The 22545-nt window shown below is 39.4% G+C and overlaps 1 protein-coding gene across 3 annotated transcripts in view; it reads right to left on the reverse strand.

Moving 5' to 3' along the window:
* Nucleotides 1-22545, reverse strand: part of sick (sickie) — a 217878-nt gene that overhangs the window by 184847 nt on the left and 10486 nt on the right. The window contains exon 1 of one of the 3 annotated variants that reach the window (XM_064697648.1): nucleotides 7780-9441. The exons of the other annotated variants lie outside the window; for them this stretch is intronic. Within the exon in view, the coding sequence (XP_064553718.1) occupies nucleotides 7780-9426 (1647 nt within the window). The 5' untranslated portion in view covers nucleotides 9427-9441. Of the gene's footprint in view, nucleotides 1-7779; nucleotides 9442-22545 lie in introns of those variants that run through there. 3 annotated transcript variants of the gene reach the window in all.

Raw genomic sequence — 22545 nt, forward strand, 5'->3', positions numbered from 1 at the left:
AAGGCATTTATCATTGTGTGCGTGCGTGTAAAGCAAGTTCTAAGCCCGTGTAAAACCCACTGTAGAGCGCCCTATAAGAAACCGCCTGTAAAGAGCCCCTGTAAAACTATAAATGGCGGAGATGTTGCTCAACGTAGGCTTAAGTGTGTTTGACTGCGGCTAATATTTATTTCCGGCAAATAAATCCCCGAGCATGTGCACAACAACAGCAGACCAGGGTTCAAACCCCCACACACACACACACGCACACACAAAAGGGATACACAGCGAAAAAAAAAAGAAGCAAAAGCAGGTTATTAATTTCACAGGACTCGCCGCTAAGCCCATGACATTTTGCTCCCCAGGCTGTGGCATTAGTTTTATGGTTTTTATGCCTCAGACCCACATCCAAAGGTCCGCCCCCCCCCCCTCCCCCTTACAGAAAAAGTAGGGTAACTATGTGTAGGGGTCGTCACATCATAAATTGTCCTGTTTGTTTTGTTGTTATAACTTTTATCACCAGGTTACGCGGCACTACAACAACTAAAGCGTATTTATCTAGGCATTTATTTGTTTTAGTTGTTGCCTCTTCTAATTAGCAAAAGTCCTGTCATTCGCTCTGGTATATTCTTTTTCTGACAGCTTACAAAATATTTAATGCCATTCATAGCCATTTGCACAAAAAACCAACTCGAAAACTTAATCGAAAGCGCAGCCATTGCGAAATGCAAAACTTTCCTTTGGCTTTCTCTCTGGCAATCTCTCTGAATTATTTGATTTTTTTTTGTCCATTTTTTTTTTTTGGTGAGCTGTAAGCTACGGCCAAAGTTATGCAAACAATATTTTGCGCACTAACCAAAAAAGGAAGCATTTGCAAATTTTAATCAAGTTTGCGGCGTGCATACAAATAAATACATTTTATAAAAGTTTAGTGTGGTAAAAAGATTTAAAAAAAAGAGTTGGAAATGGATGTTAATTTTAAATATACACATTAATAAAATAATTAAAGCTATTTACTCAGGCTGTGTAATCTACGCTTAAACATTTTGGGAATTAAAAACGTACAGAAATTTGCCTAAACGTTTGGTTTTGTAGCTTTGTTGCCACATGTTAAGCAAAATGCTTTAAAATGTATCTTTTGCGAATTTCTTAACCCAATATTAACTAGCAAAAAGCATTTGAGTTTTTATTGCGTTAGACGCCTTGAATATGCAATATTGTTTTTAGAGATATTTGTTTCTTTTTATAATATTCAGTTTTAAAAACATTTTTCAGTAAGAAATTTTCCTAACTTTTTTTAAGCCCAGAATATAACAGAATATATTTTAAAGACTTTTCTATATCGTTATGCACTCCATAAAAAAATATCTGCAATTTCTTATATAATGCATTCATATTTTTATCAGGCAGCAAAAGTTATTAAATTAAACACGTCTCAAAATTATATATTATCTTGTCAAACTTCTGTCGAGTAATTGTCATCCTGCAAGGGTATCCCGGCAACATATTATGCCAAACTCAACACGTTTTTTCGCATTTCTCTGGCTGTCTTTTTGCTTGTTCACATTTATAAGCTGTGCATAGCTATTTTTGCCGTGGCCAACTTTATCTCCATTTCTTCATGTCGCTCTGGGCGCGTCTCTAGGCAATGCTCGATGGCATCTTTGTCTTTCTGTAGATGCTTTTACTACCTACTCTGCACTGATTTATACGCCATGTTTTCTTACCTTTCAGATGCATAAAGCGCTGTATAAATCGTTATGGCCGAAAGCAATGCAAATAGTGTGGAGAAGGCGTTGGGGTAGGAGATGGTAGAATCTTATTCTCCTTTCTAAGTAATCTGAAATGCAACAATGCAATTATTTCGTGCATTTTTGCGCATAGTTTTCTGCATTGAGCTTCAGCTTGACTTTCAAAATTAATTGCATACTTTGAGGCTAACGGCAGCTCATAAATACAACGTGCCGTGGTAAAAAATAACTTCTTAATTAGTTAGTTTGCCAAACAACAAAAACGAACGCAGCCAAGCGGCAGCTTTTTGCCCAGCGGCGAAATTTAATAAATAAATTTACCAATAAGCCAAAAATGCGCTTTTGCCGGGCAACAGACGACTTGGCAAAGCAGTTTAAAATATGCATTAAGCGCCAAAAACTATGCAACAACAGCAGCAACAAGCTGGCAACATCGACGGGGCCATGGCTAAAGTGCCAGAGTGGCCAGAGTTTTCAAGCTTCTGCTGCCTTGTTAGTGGCCAAAAATTATGGCTATAATTTTTCACAGAGCGCAACAGCATACCGGAGCACATAGAGAGAGAGAGAGAGAGAGAGAGAGAGCGTGAGAGAAAGAGTACGAAAGAGAGGGTGAGTAGCAAGGGGAATACTTAATGGTATCGCTGTTGAGGCAGCTAAGAACCAACTAAGCGCTGCGATTATTTTATAAGCACAAACTTTACGCTACAGCATTCTCACCCGCTGACACGTTGGGCACACTGTAAATCTGTCAAGATCATTGAAAGTAATGTAAAGTATATATTATAGCTGACACTTTAGTTGCCTCTAAAGTGTAACAGAGATTGAGAAGCATAATGAGTTTAGCAATATTGTTATAATATAGTTTTAGTTATGTGAATTATCTGAGATTCTTTTAGGTATAAAAAAGAATAACGTAAAAAATAAAAAAAATAACATAACATTTTCTCAGGTTTTCAAATAAAAGATATTTTTTTATAGACCTTTGACTAATTTTTTTGAATTAAATAATATAAGCATCAGCTAATAGACAATGCAAAATAGAAAACTGATAATACGAAACGTACGTAAAGACCCTACGTAATATTTGTGCTCTTTGCAGACTATGGAACTCTAGGGAGAGACGTCTACAAACCGACTTCAAAACCAGCAAAAACCAACGATTCAGACGAAGCGTGTTCCACATTAACGTGCAATCGAAAAGCAGCACATAGCCAATCGTCGAGCTTTTGTATATCGAACTCTTAATTACTTATTCCCCATATACCGCAATCTAATACCATAGAAGCCTTCTAATCTTTGGCGTGGCGAAGGCATCGTTCCTGGCAAGCATGTGATAGGAGCATTAAATACCGATAGGGAGTCAGTGCGCCAAAAACTATGCAGCGATTTTCAACTGCATTCGCATGCCCCCTTAAGGATTCTATTTCAGTGCGGCATACGTCCTTCTGTTTGTCCGACTGTCTGTTAGTCGGTTTGAGTGCTGTCTACGGTGTCTGACATGTTTTAAGCATAAGTGCAACGCATTTAGCTGTCAGTGCTGTGCTGTGCGTCGGGTAGTACGCCATTGGCGTTCGTCTTGGGTCTTGGCTATTGGTCTTGGCTGGCTGCCTTTAAAGCCCGGACACAGTCGGCACGGTGGGCCAGCTTTGGGTTCGCCCTGGACTTCAGCATCTGCTCAGTGGGCCAAAGCAGGCCTGAAGCGGACGCGTTTCTGATAGTGTGCGGCAAATTGAAAAACTTAAAGTGGAGCAAAAATGTTGAAGGACATTGTTCAGGACGTCATTTTCGTCCTCGTCCTTGTCCTTATGCCCGTCGCATGTGCATTAATAACGCTCGCATCCATTAAACGGCTCAGTTCCTGTACCCATACCCTGCCTCCTCTCGGTTCCGGGCAACAGACGTTGGTAATGCGGCCCAGCTGGCCATAAAATTAACGCACAATATTAATACACATATGCGCACACGCACACATACATTATTTTGTTGCAATGAAATTATTATTAAAACCAACCAACTGGCAAATATGCGAAGAAAAGCAGAGAGAACATAAGAGAAAATCCATTGCAAATGTTGTTGCAAATAAATTGCAGCTTAATTCAACGCCAACTTTAATGCCCCGCGGGATATATAGCCCCCAGCCCTCGTTTGATATTGACAGCTGCAGTTGCAGTTCTTTATCGGCTCAGATGCATATTTGCAATACAAAAAGAGTTATTTTTTTAATGCCAAATGACAATTCATTTTAAATAGGTACACGCAGTGAAACAAAAAAGCAGTAAAACGAAGAGAATTAACTGTTGCATATTTTTAACTGCAAAATTACAATTTGTAATGAACTTTTGTGCACTACTGTAAAGTCCATTAACTGAGAAGAAATGTTTGTAACACACAATAGATTAAAGAAATTTGTTTATTATTTTTACCCCTAAAGAATTGACTGAGAAATGGTGAAGGGATAATAAGGAAGATTATGAACTACATATTACAAATTTGACTTTAGATTTATAACTTCTTAACGTTTTTTTATCCAAAAATTTTCTTAAGTTTTTGAAGTACATCTAAAATTTTTAAGTTCCTATATTGAAGTTAAAGCCAGAAGTTAGAATATCTTTAGCTAGGAACTCGTATTGTGCAGGGTATTCTTATTTATAAATACTTCCACCTTGCACTCTTATAATCAATTCATAGGACTCCTAGATGCCTTATATTAAATATATTAAAAATTAAAAAAAAAGACACAATAGCATAAAAGGCTAAAAAATTGGTATTGTATTGAAATAAGAGCAAACATTAAATCTAATTTGTATATTTTTTCTAACAACATAACAAAAATATATATTTTTCTTACGTTAAGCCTCCGTAAGAATTGTAAGCATAAATATTTATTAGCTCCAAATGAATTGCAATAGTCAAGTACCCGTGCAGCGTATCTCGTAGTCACATACTTACTACGCCACACGTTCACATTCGTTTTTCGTTTTATTTTAATTTTTTTTGCAATTTATCCAGCATAATTATGAACAATTTTGCGCACATATGGCATTGGCAATGGGCATTTTATATCCTTTCGTGCAACATCCGGCGCCACATAATTATAAAGTGCACATCGAACATTTATTGCACAGCCATAAATCAAAAAGTTATCGAAATAAAAGCCAGAGTAGATAATCGCCTCGCGCAGTGGGTCGACACTTTTTACAACTTATTGGACTAATCAGTGGACGGCGGCATGAGAAATACATACATATACATGCGACATGCAGGGGTGATAAGGGTTTCGTCAGCCGCACATAAAGTAGCCCACGACACGCGACTTGTGCCACATGCCTACCCCCGCCCCGCCCCCGCGCACACACTACCCTACCCAGTTTTGGGCATAGAAAATATTTCGAACGCATAAACAATGCTGGGTGCATGGCAACCCCAATTCGAAAGAGCAGCTGAAACAGCAGCCGCTGTGGTGGCAGCCCGGACAACGACTACGTCCGACATTTGACAGCTTAGCGCCTCGCGAAGAGTTTTTGTTGGAACTGCGTTCACGCGGGGGTGGGGCGGGGCGGTTTTCGACGGAGCTAACAGTATGTCGTCCGGCGTTGTACGAGAAAATTGCATGCCTCAGTGGCAGTTGCAATTTGCAATTGAGTTCTTTGGCTGGAAGGCAGACGCACTTGGAATATGGTATACTCTATATAGAGCTGGGATTACCAACGTGCGCTGCTGGGTGCTGGCCACAGGACATTGGGTTAGGCCCACAAACACAGAGGGAAGGGAAATGCGGCAGTCAAATTTATGGGCAAGTGGAAGCGAGTCATGTGTCGCTTTGCATAAATTGCTTGAGTTTTGTTTGGTTAGAATTAATGAGTGTGGGTGGCTCTGGCAGTAGGCAAATAGAGTGACTATAAAGTGGGTCTATAATGGAAGTACGAAAAGCCAGAAATTTAAAGAGGAGTTGTGCAGAGACAGATAGAATAAGAGGAAAAGCACCTAGACTTTTAGCTTCAGTTTCTTTTATATCTTTCTCTTCATGGAGGTACTTTATGGATCTCAATTAAATAATTCTCTTAGGCTGTAAATTTGGCAATAGTTAGAAAATACTTTGTAAGAACATTTGTCTAGGCCTATAAACTAGGTCGCTTAAGTATCTTTCTGCTCATCGAGGTAATTGGTTTATCTTAATTATACATTTGGGTGAGATTAAGAAAATGTTCTTCAACGGAGTCTAATTTCTTTAACGCCTATTAAACAGCTGAATGATTTAACTGTTTGAGAATTACAACGCGTATGAAATATTACTTTATTTAAATATATTATATATTAGATAGTTTATCTAATTGCAATTATATGCAAATATGAATTAATATCTCTTAAAATTGTAATGAAATATCGTTGCCTCTTTTTTTTCTTCTTTTGCCTTTAAGCTCTCAGCTACTTAAACTATTTGAGAATTATAATCTTGTGCTAATGCCTTATATTTGCCCTATTTCCAATGCATTTCGCTTTGCTTAACTTTTATACAATTTTGTAGTCTCTAATTGAGGTTTCCTCTTTTCAGCGACAGTAACTCTCTTTTTTCTTTCTTCTCGCTCTCTGTCTGTCTCTCTCTCTCTCTCTCTCTTCAAGCCCCATTCACCTCGAGCTACCCCCGCGGCAACAACGCTTTACAGCCCATTTACTTTGACCATTGAGCAACCCTCTTTCTCACAGTTGTTTCACTACCTGCATTACAAATATGAAAAGCACTGCACTTGACACTTCTCTTGGCCATAAGTAGACTTCAGTGAATGCCACTGCGTCCGCGGGGCATGCAATGATCCAAAGGCCTGGCGAGACCTGAACTTGTTGTTTTTCTCGGCTGCTGTTCGCAGAGCGTATTTTAATTTACAAATGACTCAAAATGCCTGAAGCAAGCGGTTTCGGGTACAGGGGCTGCAGCATGTGGCACGTCGAGAGCGGAGTTCGACGCCATGGCAACAGTTTTTAATTCAATTCCATTAAAAGTCGCAAAGATGCTGTGCACAGCTGTGCAAAAAGTATTTCGCTTGTTATTATTGTTGTTATCGCTATTTATTCCTCCTGTCTCCCAGTTACTCTCTCCCTCTATCGCGCTCTCTCCCTCGCTCTCTCTCTGTTTCGCCAGCGAAAAACTAATGAAGCGCACAGTGGCAACGCGAGGATTGATTGCTCCCCGGAGGCGCCGATGGCAGCGACAGCAGCAGCGGCAGCAGCAGCAGCTACTTGACGCAAAGAAAACACTAAAATTGATGCAATCACCAGGGCCAAAAGCCAAACTCAACCCCCGTTAATGCTGGCCCAACAACCGCCCCACGATAAAGCTGCTGCATTGCTGCTCAGCCTGAACTGCAGTTTCATGGATGTTTGATAATTTCCACTTACAGGATTCGACTCCATAAGAAGGCCGGGCAAAGTGCCCGGGGTTGGCGGCAGCTGCATAATAAGACTTGTTAAGTTGCCCGCTCGTTAAGATAAGTGAGCCGGCAAATGGCGACAAGTGCGAACTGGAACATGCCACAATGATTACCAGCTTAAGATATGTGTATATGGGGTGTGCAAATGTATTGGCTGAGGGCTAGACCCTCGGGCATGTTACAAATCTTGTATATTTTTTGTCAGAAATTTTAGATAAGCTGTACTTTGAATATCTAATCGAAATAAATGTGCCTGGAACCCCGTTCTGAAGTAATAAACGCGATTGTATATTATCACAGAAATATCCATAATAATAAGCATGAAGTACCTTAAGCCATACAAAATTATTTCATTAGTTTAAGTAAAAGTTCAGCTGAGTTCATACTCAAAATAAATTAAACTGGACTCTCGTAACTCTGAATTTTCAGAAGCTATCAAGCTTAAATTTAGTATATAGGTAGCTGTCGTCGAGATAGACATATATTAAGATTTTAATTTAAAGCACAGTTCGATATTTTAAATTAAAGACCATTGTATATGAAATTCTAGTTAGTTAGCATTTCCAATTTTAAGTAAAATTCATAAATAAGTATAGGTATTACGCATAATTTTCCAAGCTCACCTCAATATAACCCTGAACACTGTCGCATTGCTGCAGCACCAAAATGCTTGGATTGACCTTCAGTTCATCCGGTGAGCAAGGCGAGAGGAATCCACTGTCCGCATCGCTGTGAGTGGAGAGCGGACGGGGCTTACGTATCTTGTACTGCACATGGCGGCTGGGCACGGGTCCCGGATTGAACAGCACATAGTTGGACTCGATGGGCACCGTGTGGGCGCGCTGATCCTTGCGCTGTTGCTGCAATAGCTGCTGCAGATGCAGCATGTGATCGGAGGTGACCAGCTCCGAGATGGCGCGCTGTTCCATAAAGGTTTTCTGATTGCTTTTCTTGGCGCTCGGACGAAAGGGCGAGAGATTTAGAAAGGTAAGCTTCTTTTTCATGGACTGCTGCTGCTGCTGCTGCTGTTGTTGCTGTTGTTGGTGTTGCTGTGCATTTGAGCTGCCGCTCGAGCTGGCCGAATTGGTGGAGGTGGAGGATTCCACAAGAGCAGTGGAGGTGGTTTCTGTGTCCTTCGACTCCTGACTATTCGACATGCTGGGCGCTGTTTCGAACTCATTCAGCAGCTGTTGCTCCAGCTTGGCATGCACCTGCTGTTCGTTGCTGTAGGGATTAGGTATGCCTATGTCTAGAATGGCCGGCTCCATTTCAAAGTCCTCCGGATCGATGACAAAATAATTGTGATGCTCAAAACTGGGCAAAGCACAAGCGCTGCCCTCAGTTTCGGCATCCGCTTCGCCGGAGGTCTCAATAATGATGGTCTCCTCGAGCTCCTCGCCATCGTAGATGACCTCCGGCACCAATTCCTCCTCATCCTCGCACACCAGATGCTGCCTGGAGCTGAACAAAGGATCACGCAAACCATGTTTCGCATTGCCGGGATACCGCAGCGCCTTCTCGTTGATAAAGTCCACCGGATCGAAGAGACAATAGTTGTCCATGTGCGAGGTGGCTGCCTTACGTCGCCGCACGGGCAAGTTCTTTAGCTTCTCTGTGTAGTCGGCGGCATCGTCTTCATTGTTGTTGGCCAGCTCTGGCGCTGGCGGCGGCGGTGACAACTCTTGACTCAGCTGCATGTCCTGGCTGCCCCGCTCTACTGCCGCCGCCCCCGCCGCTGGCTGCAGCGACTTCTGCGAGCCACGATGCAACGTTGCGAAAAGGCCACGCGCTATGCAGTTCTTAAGCTCCGTGACACGCCCCTTGTAGGGGCTGGATTGCGCTGAGGTGCTAACGCCCAGCTCCTCCAGGCCCAGCTGCTTGCTCAGCTCCTTGCGCTCCTTTTTGCTGAGCACCACTTTACCGCGACTGGGCGTATTTGGCGCCGAGTGCAACAAGCGCGATTCACGCGACGGTATCTGCGAGAGCGGGGGCGGCGTGGGCGGAGCCGGCTCCCGATAGGCCTGCACTGGCACCACAACTGTGCTGGTGGCATAGCTAACAGGCAGCTCGCTGCAGCTGCGACCGACTGCCGGCACTTGGCTAAATTCCAGCTCCATGTAGTTGGCATGTCCCGGTGACGGGTTGTCAGTCTTTGAGTGCAGCATTTTATGGGCCTTGGGCCTGGCGCCCAGCTGTAGCTGCTGCAGCTGCTCCTCCTCGTTGGCATTGCGATCGGAACGTGGCGGCAACTTGCCGCGGCTGCTGGACATCTTGTCTTGTCCGGCTGCTTATCCTTGGCCACTCATATGGAAGGCAGCTCATTGCCAGGGGCAGTGGATTGGCGTTGCAGCACGCCCTAAGCGCACATTGTTCACTTTTTTGTTTTTGGTTTTTGCACTTTTTTTAATTATACTTTTTTCGCTTTTCATAAAATTAATGGTTTCATAAATCTTCAACTCGCTGGGTCAGTTTTTGCTGGCCAAAAAATATCTACACAGGCGTTAATGGGATTTAGCTGGCAGCTTTCGCTCTGGGCGCAGGGCAAAAAAAAAATAAAGGGCGCACGCTTTGTACATTTGTTTTGTAATTGGATTTTTGAGCTGATGCATGTCAAAGTTAAATTAAAACTGACGACTGGTCCCGGCCAACAAGAGTTTTCTATTTGTTTTGTAATATTTTTTTTTTTTGGTACCGTTTCTGGTTTGTGTTGTGTTGTTGTTGTTGTTGGGCAGCCCTGGAGCAAAGTCATGGTCATGGACTGGAGTGTGGTTTTGTCTGTTTTTGAGTGATGCACAGAAATGGCAGCGGCCACAGCCACAGCCACTCGAGCGCTTTATAATTTGTCTACAAAAGCAATTAACAGCGAAAGCAACTGACCAAGGAAGTGGGCAGAGCAGAAAAGGGATGTCTTAGCTGGGGCTTTACAAGTTGAGAATTTTAACCCCAAAGCGCTGTCTGAAGTGTGAAGTTTTCTTTTATAGAAAAGCAAAATATGTTACTAAACATATTCTTAAATTCTATTGGACTGTTTTCAATGATATACTAGCTAAGTATTCTTTAAAGTGTGCTTTGCCTAACAAAAACTCGTTAAAGCTAGAAAACTGTCGGGCTGAGTTTTGTAAAATTTCTTTCTCGAAGGTTGCAACATTTTTGGTATGTACATTTTCTAATTAAATGAAAAATACTTTTTCCAGGCAAAGTCAATTAATATTTGCCAGCAATAAATATTTAAGAAAATCAAATACAAATAAGAATAAATAAAAAGTAAATGCACAAATAATCACAAATGAAAAATCATTGTCAAATAAATACACATAAACCAAAATAAATACAATCAAATACTATTGTGCAGCACTTGAAATTTTAGCCACAAATTTAGCTGATTTTCTCAACTATTATAGTTGCGTGCATTTTATTTTATGGAAAATAACATGGCCATAAATTAAACTGTAACTCAATGCGCACAGAAATGCCACAAGCCAGAATATACATGAAAACGCACTTAAATGCAACAGCAGTCGATAAGAAAAACTAAATCTGTAGAAATTGAAGACAATAATAATGTATGGGGAGGGTGGTTTGGCAAAGGAATAACAATTCAAAGGCGTGTCAAAAGTTGCATATTTGATGACGCTCACAAGGAAATGAAACAGCAACGATTGAAGAAAATGCAGCAAGAAAATTGCGGAAAATCAATGGACTGACAAATATACAAGATAAAGTAGATAAAACTAAATGTAGCAGGTGTGTCCCAGGTGGCCAGCTTTAAGCTGTATGTACACAAAATCAATCCCAATTACAGTTCTTGCTTAACGTTTTATGTATTATATTACCTATGCTAAGCTCAGATTAGTTTTATTCATTGGAATCTCAAATATTTTCAAATGTCTTAATGACCAATTCTACAACAAGCTGGCATATAATTTTCACACACGCCGCAACACCTTGGGGCATGCAACACACTCTGCTCCACGCTCTCTCTCTCTCCCTCTCTCTCACTAGCCCTCGCCTTGACCGACCATTCACAAAACTATGCAACAACAATGAAGCAACAAACGGCATTTTGATGCCAAGCAAATGGAAAAAGTTTTATTGCCAACAACAACAATAAAGCATGGAAAAGGCGGCCAGAGGGAACAACTACAACAAGCCCAACAACAGCAACAACAACAACAACAATCTGTTGGCCCGCTCAGCTGTAGACGCATTGAGCCAACAAGTTGCATAATTGTTGGCGCATGATCAAATTAAATGGCCTGAAAAACGGCTGAAAGTAGCAGGAAATGGGCATGAAAATAGCGAGGGGCATGGACTGCACAGGTAGGTTCATTTGGTCCAATTGTAAAATTTTGACTTTCTGGAATTGCCTTTTATATTGTAAAATTTGGTCACACAAAAGTCTGACCAGATGCGTTTAAGTCTTGTGTCTAAATATTGTGAATTTTGGCAACAGAAAAGTGTGACCAGGTGCGCCTTTACATTGTTAATTTTGGCATCACAGGAGTGTAATCAGTCGCACTTAAATATTGTGAATGAATGAGTGTGACCGTTCGAATATTGTAAATCTCGATAACACAAAAGTATGGCCGGATGCGTTTAAATATTTACCATAAATAGTCGAGCTCGAAGTTAGAGGTTCCAGCTCCCGAGAAGATGGAAGATAGGTAATTGTTTTTTTTTCTTGGTTTAAGATTGTAAACACCCAGAATAATTGTTTTCACCAAGCCTCACAATACAAAAGGCAACCCTCGTACAGCTGTTTTTTGGTTCGACAAACTGTGCCATAAAGTATAAAAGTTATTTGCAAATAAAATGTTAATTTTTAATTGAATTGCAAAGCGCCAGGCGCTGGACTGCGCGGTGGAGTGAGGGGAAAAAGGCACTGCAGCTACCGGTAAGTAGGCAAAGAATTTGTTTATCAAGCTAATTAGAAGTTGTGTCCGATTGCGAGCAGCTGCTGTTGCTGCACTCTGGTCAACTCTCAGTTTCTATGCCAAAAGAAATAAGCGACACTTTAAACACACTGCCCCACGTCCCCCCGCCAATGGGCAACGTCCCTACCTGCAGCACTTAAGCAGCCGCTGGCAAAGTTGACAAAATACTTGTCAAGATTTGTCCAGTTCTTGTTGTTGTTGTTGTTGTAATTGCTGTGCTTCAAGTTTTGAAAGCCGCATCTCGGCTGCGGTTTCTGTGAGTTCGTGCAGAAAAATCACAGACCACGCCCACACCCATCCAAACTGCCCGCCCCTTCTGGCACTACACTCTTTCTACACTAAGTAACTCCGCCCGCCCCCTTTTTGCAGCCGGCCATCAAGCCGCAAACTTTACGAGTTGATAGCTGAAATAAAGTGGAGCATGCATTGCAATGCCCGCCCCGCCTCCACCCATCGCCCCTTTCCTTCCATTGGGCCAACAACAATAAGGAGTTCAGCTAGAGCTCCCCTGTTCGCCGCTGCTGCCACTTCATGACATCATTTTATTTGCACTCAATCTCAGTCGTTGCGCTGCCTGCGCAAACTTTGCCACAAAGTTGGTTAGAAATGCTTTTGATTCGATGCTGGCCAAAACGCGTTAGTTCTTTACTCTCATTTCTGTTATTTCTTTCTTTATTCAGCTTACTTTCAGCACTCAATGCCGCTACGAAATGGTAGTCAAACAAGACGCAGAAACTGAGCGTTACAAGAGCTATTCAAAATACCTGAATACCCTGATCACGAAAAGAAACGGGATTATGGCAATAATAAGTGCGGAATTGTTTCTTTCATCCAACTTTCACATTCTGAAAAAGTTATATACATACTTTATTATCCTACTTTTCAATTCATATTTTTTGAACATTTATTTTTTTGGCTGCCTACAATATAAACTAAGCCTGAGGTTCGAACTCGGAACCTTACTGCTCTAGGAATAACGAATAACTAGATCATGGAGGAGTGCGAATCAAGTGCAATATTTATTTAATAGTATATATCGATATAATAGTATTAGTACTATAATCTTTCAGGTTTTAAGTTCCAGTTTTAAATAAAAGAAATACGTATCTCTTAGCCCAGGGTTCGAACCCGAGCTTCATTCTGCAGTTGCCTGAATAACTTCACTTATCGTGGTCAGCTAAAGCCGAACAAATCTGATGAGAAAGTTAGTGTACTCCCTCTTAAAGCTATAGTGTATAATAAAGTGGCAAAGTCTGTTGTTGTAGTCGCCGAAATGGTAAGAGATTGAGCAATAGAAAGTGAGACTGAGAGGAAGAGAGGGGCAGAGCGAGAAGTGGACAGATTGAGTGCGAGAAAAACTACGTGCGTATGACAGTTTCAAACACTTCTAAAGACTTTTGAGTTATGCCGCGAGTTTTTGGAGCGAGAGAGGCATCAAATTGTGGCATGCAGCAAAACTTTATGGGGTTTCCTTCTATTCTATTTGCTTTTTTTTTGATGTGAAAATTTGTCTGCAAGCGGAAGAGCGTAGCGTCTAAAACAAAATCTATGTGCAATTCAATTAAAGCGCAATTTGCAAGCAGGCGCCGTATTTTAGTTAGTTAACGACCAAATCCGGGCAGACAATTTTTGTGGGGGCGGCCGGGGCACCCCCAGGAGGGTGATATGGGGGCTGCTCGAATTTAATAAGACTCATCAGTGCAAACGGAAATCGCTTGAGGAAATTGTTTGTTTTAAGCAAAAGGAAAAGCATACATAATAAACTCATATAAAAGATTGTTGCATGCTCCCGGGAGGGCGAGCGCCAAAATGAGTCGTGTTAGGGGAGGGGAGATGGAGCAAGGGAAACATGCGGGGGCGACAACAGGACAAACTTGTAGCGCAGCGAGCGCATAAATACCCACATTTGCAATTCGCTGTGGAGAGGGGAGGTAAAAACAAAAAAAAAAAAAACAGAAAAAAGAAGAGCATAGCCCCAGGCGGACAGCGTCGAGGACAAGAAACGAATGTTATTAAAAACGAAGGAAAAACGTGAGGCAGTGAAAAAATAAAAGCGTAGAGCAACAAGAAGAAGCATTCAGAGTCATAAAATTTATTAAATGCCTAAAAGTATGACAGCTATAGACAATTTATGGGCGGAGGCGGCTCTCAAGACCAACAGAAAGAAAGAAAGAGGGAAATATGGAAATTAGTTTGCCAAGGATGCGCTGCGCAATAAGGTAGATCCTAGCTGAAATCTGTGAGCGGACTTAACTACAGTTAGAATAATATCAAAAGCAGAGAGTTGTGCATTTGCCAAGCATTTACCGTAGGTAAATACGAAATCCAAAGCTTTTAATAAATTAAAATCTCTTTCGAAGAGACTTCACGCATAAAAAAAATGGTTATTAAAAAAGAATACAAAAATACAAAGTTATTACAAGTTTAAGATATTTATATAAAATTGGCAAAAAATAGTTGGCAAAACAAAGTTTTCAAATACAGAATTCAGAAATTTCTTTAATTATAATTATGGCTGGAGTCAAAGCATTCTAACTTTGAAAATAATTATGCATTTCATTAAAAATTGTTTTCAGAACAGATTTATGTTTTAAAGAATCCTATGCTTGTAAATTTAGCAAAACCAGAATGCTTTAAAGAACCCTATGCTTGTTAATTTAACACAACGAGAACCGAAGATTTAATGCCCTTGCAGACATTTGTAAAATATCTGAGAAAAACGAACCTATGACAAGCTTCAAGACGATAGCTTTAAAACTGAGAGACTAGTTCGCATAGAAACAGACAGACGGACATGGCTATATCAACTCGGCTGTTAATGCTGATCAAAAATATATATACTTTATGGTGTCGGAGATTTCATCTTCCATGCATTACACTTTGCAGGACAAAATTTTGATATTCTCTACAAGGGTACTAAAATAGCTGCATGACAAAATAATATAAATAATGTAAAAATACAAAAAAAAATATCTATCTATCTATAATATCTATATCTATATATAAATTTACAAAAATATAATTTAAAATATTATTTCATTTTCTATTTTCTAATTACGTTCGACTCGTATTTAATATTCATTTAAAATATGTCCCTTAATAGTTTTTTTTTTTTTTTTTTGTTTGTTTATTGTATTGAATCAAAAATAGCATACATTTTTATTACAACACAGTTGGCTTAGGTGATATTACGCCAAGCCTGTTTGGGTCCTCAGGCTTTATCGTGATCCCTTAATAGTATCTGTTTCTACTCTGCTGCGCCAAGAAGCTCAACAAATGCATATGCCTCAATTGTGTAGCTCAGCGGCAACAATAATATTAATAACAACATTCAAAGTAGCTGAACACGCGCTACACTTGTTTCTTCATTAATGAAATGGCAGTGTGCCCATGCCCAACAAATTCCGAAGGCAAACAGAAAGAAACCTTTGCATATTTATAGGCGCGGCGCATAAAATTTACACTAATTTAAAATTAGAAAGCGCCTCCACTCCTGGACAATGTCTTAGCCTAGGCAAAAGGCAATTTTCTAGTCATTCTCAAGCGATTCGCTTCATAATTTGTAGAGTAGTGTGGAGCTAGGGGCGTGTGGAGGAGCGGCGGGAGCAGCAGCCATATGGTCACGTGTTGAGCTCATAATTCAGCACAATCTCATGGACTATTAAATTTAACGTGCAGGACATTTGTAAGGATTTGTCAGGTGGAAGCAAGAGAAGCTCTCACAGCTGTGCGACATTATGGGAATGGAACTTTTTAATTAAACAATCGCTATTTTAACTTAACAACGAAAAAAAATGGCACATAATCAATCCCCAGCGAGTAGCGTAAAATTTTCTTATTCTTTTGGGAAACAATACAATTTTCCCTCAATGTGTAGCTTTTTCTTGCGCAATTTTCCACTACATCGGATTAAAATGTGATATGTTTGGGCTTGTTTACACACACACACACACACACACACGGGCAGGATGGGGAGAGGGGAAGGCAGGGCTTGCGGGGGTTAGACATGTGTTTGTTTACGAACTTGGCAGCTTTGTTTGGGGCTCACGCGCTGCTGGAGTGGGTCTTAATTTCCGCTTCGTAAGCATTTCTCCTTTTTTTTTTTAACACACAGCTTCTTTTTTTTTGGGCGGGCTTGAGACCGTAGCAGACGTTTGTTTATTTTGGATTTGTTTGTCTTTTTTTCCCTCACAGCTTTTTTGCGTTCTTTTGCTTGAGTACTTCCGGTTGCGCCGGAAGTGAAGACACAGCCAAAGACACGTATGCAGCATGGAAAAAGCTGGGCCTTTAATTCCTACGAGTGGAAAATTGAATTGCAGGACATTTCATAAAGTCTCGAGCAATTGATTTATGCTTGAAGTAATTTGCCAAACACATTGTCGAGGCGCACTTTAAGTTTTTAGTAATCTTTTTTGACACGTAGCGAAAGTTTTCTTCTCTCCTTTTTCGCCAAAAATTAGGCGGCACGTTTTGTGTTTGAGTTTCAGCTTGTGCACCTCTCTGGGGCAACACTTGACGCATAATAAGTAGGCAGCCGGAGGGCAACATGCCCCGCCGTCCAACATGAATTTGATGAGTGGGTGCGTTCAAGGATCTTTCGTGTGTTCTAAGAACGTATTGTGTAGCCACCTAATGAATATTACACATATGTAGTTTATACAATGCTTGGAGATCAAATCTGCGCTTAAGGTAGGCGAACAGCTCAAGGCAATACAAATTTTAGTAGAAATTTAGGATATACTCTATCTCAATAAAATGAAAATAAAATTCGGAATGCATTCGTTGCCTTCAATCTAAGCTTCCTATATATGAGCCATTATTTTCAGTTATTTTAGGATATACTCTTTTTCAATAAAATTACAGCATTGAGTATGTTATTGAGAACTTTTATCTAGAAATAAAAAACGGCAATGCATTCCTATTGCTGAGCCATTATTTTGACTTATTTTAGGATATAAACTATCTCATTAAAATTCAGGAATTGAGCACAGTATTAAAAACTTTTAAAGACAGGAGCTATCTTGAAATAAAAAAGGCTTTGCATAGGTTATCTTTAATCTGAAATTCCTATATTTTTAAGCCATTCTTTTGTTTAATTTTTTTTTCAAATACCCATTTGAATACAGAATTAAATCAATACTAAATTGGTCGATTGCAATCATTTATTTGACAAATAATTATTTTGCAAAAGGCCACGTCAAAAATTTTAAAATTTTCGCAAAATTAAAATTATATAAAAACGCGTCTTATTTCACGTATATTATTGATACACATGTATAATATATTCCTCCCCAAAAAAGGGCTAATATATTCTCAAAGTCTTCCAATCTTATCTTCTCTATATAACCCTATTCCAAATGCATCTTTTTACACAGTTTAAAAAAAAAATCCAAAAACTAAATCTAGGTTAAATTCTAACTATAGTTAAATGGTAGGGTTTAGATATCGTAAGTATATAACATATTTACTTTAAAGATTTTTTTCTATATTTCAAAGATATTTTTAAGGAACATGTACGCTACCATTTTAATATAATCTTTAATTTGTCTACTTTTGAACTTTAACATTCCAAAGCAAAAAGTATTCTCTAAACACTTTCCACATTAGGTTGAATTCTATTATAAAGGTAAATTCTTTAGTTGCAAAGAAATTCGAATGTTTACGTAAAAATATTTAGCTAATAAATCAATTAACTATTATATATATGTATATTATATAACATATTCCTTATCTTTTCGAATATCTAAAACCAACTCAAAATCGGATTTTTGTTAATCCTAAACTCCTTAGCATTTCAATTTAGAAAACATCTTAAATATTAAATAATAATATAAATAATGTAAAAAATAGAAAAAAATCTGAAAATAAGCTTTAATAAAATATAATGTGAAATAAGTTAATTAAAATATTGTTTCTTCTGTCCAATTTTTATATATTTTGCTACATATTTTGTTTGTATAAGAATCACGACTTAGCCCACGCCCACGCAGACAACGCCAAATGAACTTAGTCGCTTTTAATCCACTGTAGCTTCCACATTAGACTTTTGCTATGTCGCCCCCCCCCCCCCCCTCCTTGTTGTTATATGTTGCTCCGATGTTTCTTTCCGGCACAGCTTCATTATGGCACATCATCTAATCTAATTCAGGGCAGGGGCTGGCTTGTTGTTGCCTACATTTAGGCGGTGAAAGATTTCCGACTGATTTTTATTACCGTCAACGAGCGAAAAGCGCAATAATCGACGTGCGGCACGCACGAAACGAACGACTAAAGGACGTTAAGCAGCAAGAGAGAGAACGGAAGAGAGAGGGAGTGAGGGAGCGGGGGAGTGAGAGGTAGGGAGAGTTGCTTAAGACCAAAGACCTAAAGCCTAAGGCGTATGTGCGTTGGCTAAGCCAAGAGGAGGACATTACATTTTATTATCTATTATTTCGTTGCGCCTAAAATGCCACTACATTAGCTCAAAAATCCACAGAAAACAGGATGGCAACAGGACACATAGGACATTTGGCTGGCAAACGGAAGCCGCCAGCCGCAAAACGTAAACATTAAAACAGGAAACGGAAGTCGGTGCCACACACACACACGTTCGCACACACACACACACACACACACACACACACAGAGCGAAAGACAGGCAGACATTTGTAATGTCTACGCTGGTTATGATTATTTTCGCCTCGCTGCCGCTGCCGCTGGCTCATGTGTGTGAGTCCCGCTTGTGTGTCCTCTGGCATTTATTATTTGTGTTTGGATTTTACTTTTATTTTTTTTTCATATTCGCACATTTTCACATTGTTTTTTGTTGCCTCACACTTTGTCACATTGTTTTGGCTTCACGCAGCCAGCTAATTTCTTATGCAAAAAGCGTTGGCCATTTCCTTTCGGCCAGCCCAGTTAGTGGCTTATGCATTGCAAATTAGCTGCTTAAATAACTAGAAATTTCACCATTTCATTACTTCACGTTTTTCGTTTTTTTTTCGCCAAAGCAACGAAACATTCTTTATGTTAATCCACAGTTGTTAAAGAATGTTCCATTTGCCGGCCTCGCTCGCCGAAAACAGGACGTCAACAAAAAACAATTTACGCGCACAAATTGTTCGCATAAAGTTTCGATAGACGCTGCGCTGCGAATACGAACCGCGCGCCTTGGTTGCCCAACGAGCACTGAAAAAGGACACGCAGGCAGCGAAGCATTCAACAGCGGCATTTATGAAATTTCCCTTTTGGGCAAGGACATTTTGTCGCTCACTGGAAGCCAACAACTGCAATTGACCTTAGCCTTCGTTTTGCCGGCTTGGTTCAATGCACCAGCCAGCAGAGGGTTGTCCTTACAAAATATCCCACACAAAAGGACATTTCCCAAGGGGTAGTTTCCACAACAAAACAAACACTCGTTGACACCTTCAGGTTCTAACAGGTTGGCAAGTGACGTCACTATCGGACAGGGGCACACACAAGGAAATTTAATTCCCCTCTGTTGAAAATTCCCCAAATAAAGTGAAGGAATTTTTGAGTTTTTTGTGTATTTTGCATATGAAAACCTGAATTTATGAAACTAAATAGGCTTAAAGGAAAAGATAAAGCGATTCAAGTATTCCAAAATAATTTTTTAGATAATTTAACAATTCCGAAATTCCACAAATTATTTTCAGAAATTTCCTATGAAAGTTAGACTTATTGAACCTTTTTTAAAAGCTATTAAAAAATAATTTGTTTCAGTAAAAAGAATAAATTTAAATTATAGAAGTAGCCAAGAAAAAGTCAAATAAAACCGTCTATTTTCCAATTTTGGCTGGTGAATTCAAATATTTTAGGGTTTGGAATAATATAGTTAAGAAACTTGTCAAAATGAAATGAAGTAGTCAAATGTTGAGATCAAACAGTTTGAACTGTCATTTCTGGCTTAAACCAGCTCTTTGTCTGAATATAAACATTTTTAAGGCTTAACATAAGATGAAAAAAAGTATCGACAACCCACAACAACCTATTTAACCTGTCGCCGAACGTCATTAAGCGTTCTGTGCTCCTCACATTTGTTTGTGTAACGTTTTTTATGAATGAAACTCCTTTGGCCATGCATCATGTTCGCCGTATTGATAAACCCTGAATGGAAGAGCTGCTCGCTGCGGCTATAAAACAATAGAGCCGCAATTTCCATGCGATGCGACACATGCAACAAAATAAAATGTAAATGGCATAGAAAATGGTTAAAACCATCAAGGGAATTTCGGCAATAACTATAAAATGTCGCGTGCATGCAGTCAACCAGGTCCACAGAGCAAGAGAACTGAGAGCGGGCGGGGGGGGGGGCAGGGGTTGCGGGGTGGCGAAATTGTCGGCAAGGGTTGTCGCCAGCCGTTGGCTAAAGGATTAAAAAAACGGCGAAACAAAAATATTATCTCAATAGAACAATCTCAGGCAGGGCAAGAACAAAAACTGAACTGAAAATTAAGGCACAATACACACACACACACACATGCATATACACACCCACACACACACACACACCCTTGAAAGGCCTCCCGACAGCGCTTGATAAAAACAAAGTGAAAATTTATGCAAAACAAAGATAGAAAAAGGATCCAAAACGCAGCACTTGGAAAAAAAAAAAAAAAATATTTAGAAAAACAATACAAAAGACACGTGGACAAATAGGGTAGCGGGAGAGGTAGGGGAGGAGAGGAAGAAGGGTTGCAGGGTAGCAAAATAACTAAACAGACAGTTGCGACACTTTTCTCAGATAATATTGTTTATAAATTCTTTGAGTTACCTTTTTTACGCCCTCCGCAATTAAAACAAAACTTTAAATTTAAACTTGGGCGAGGTAAAGGTTTCGAAAATAAATGACAAAAGATATAGGAAATAACAAGAAGCTAAAGCCTAAAGGGATGATGGCGAAGTAAGGCAGAAAGGATGATTTTCGAAGATATAAAAAGCAAAAATAACTTGCGTTAGACTTTTATAATATTCAACATGCTTTGTTTTATTGGGTTTTTTAATTGAAAACTGAAATGTAATTAAGAAAATAAAAAAGTAAAATTCCAAAAACGATCAATAATCAAATTATTAAAAAGGGTATATTTCAAATAAAAGTAATAGGCAGAAGGACCCTATTCTTACCTATTCATTTGTACAAATATACTATAAGTAGAGTGGCGCAGATGGAAGGCTTATCATAAGTTTGCTTTTCTGTTTTGTTTTTTTTTTTATTTTTGCTGCTACATTTATTACTTTTAATCAAAGTCACGTCAGCGACAGCGGAAAAGTTCTTAATTGTCTATTTTCAATGTGTGCAAAGGGCAACAACTTGGTTACAGGGTATCTCAGAATCGAGCATCGAACCCTCGAACAAAGGACTTTAATTAAATCAGACGGTATATATTTAGAACACAGTGGTATTTTCTAGCGCACAAAAATGTCAATTTTTCCCAGCTATATATTGGCATAACAGAAAGTTGTACCCATGAATTTGGAAATTATTCAGTATATCCCAACGATCATAGACAGAAACCCTGAAAGTGTCCTGGCTGTATTTTGTTAAATTTAACGGTATATGCACATATTTAAAACACAGTGTACTTTTTATAGATGTCATCAATTTAACAATTCTAAGCCCTTAATAACACTGGTTATCCTGTGGTATGGACATTGCTAATGTGTCTGACATATTTACCCAATTGTTAGCCAAGCTACTTTCGGAGTAGATTTCCCATTGTATACAACAAGCGACAATCCTTTTGCAATATTAGGCCATTTTAGTATAGACACATAATAAAATATCCTTTGTCAGACGATACAAACAACAATATTCCTCCCTAGACAATTTTAGTGAGGACACATGACAAAAAAACCGTTATCAGACGATTTCGGTGAGAACAATTAAAAAATATTTCCCCTTGGACTCTTAGTAAAGACACACAAAAATTGCCGTTAGTTAAGACACTAACCAGAAAAGAAACTGCATAGTGTTTGCTCGTTGAACCAATAGATGGCGTAAATTGTAAATGATTTTCTCAATGAAAACGAAGGTTAAAAATATTAAATTAAGACATACTACCGTAAAAAAAAGCTCAAATAATTGAAATGAAGATATATTATCATTTTACTATCTAAAAAATTAATAATCCAGTCTAAAAGTAGAAAATTCTTTCCTGCATTTAAATTTCCCTTTGCCCATCTGCTGCGCATAACTCACTTTAATCCCAGCGAACTCGCTTCACCCCGCCATTTCAACAACTGACAAATAACTGTCGCGTGCTTGTCAAATTGGCCGACACACACACAAACGCACACACACAAAGAAAATCAGTTGCGATTGGCGCGACAAATTCGGAGCTGTCAATAAAAAGTGTTTTGATTTTCAAACTTTGAGCTGCGGGCCATCAATCCAGGACAACTTGATTCCTTGATTCCATTTTCAAGTGCCAGCAGCTGAGTTTGCCCAAACAATTA

Source organism: Drosophila montana, unplaced genomic scaffold (genome assembly GCF_035044405.1).
Source record: "Drosophila montana isolate Dmon_TW-CO22-7 unplaced genomic scaffold, ASM3504440v1 contig_402_1, whole genome shotgun sequence".
NCBI classification, from domain to species: domain Eukaryota; kingdom Metazoa; phylum Arthropoda; class Insecta; order Diptera; family Drosophilidae; genus Drosophila; species Drosophila montana.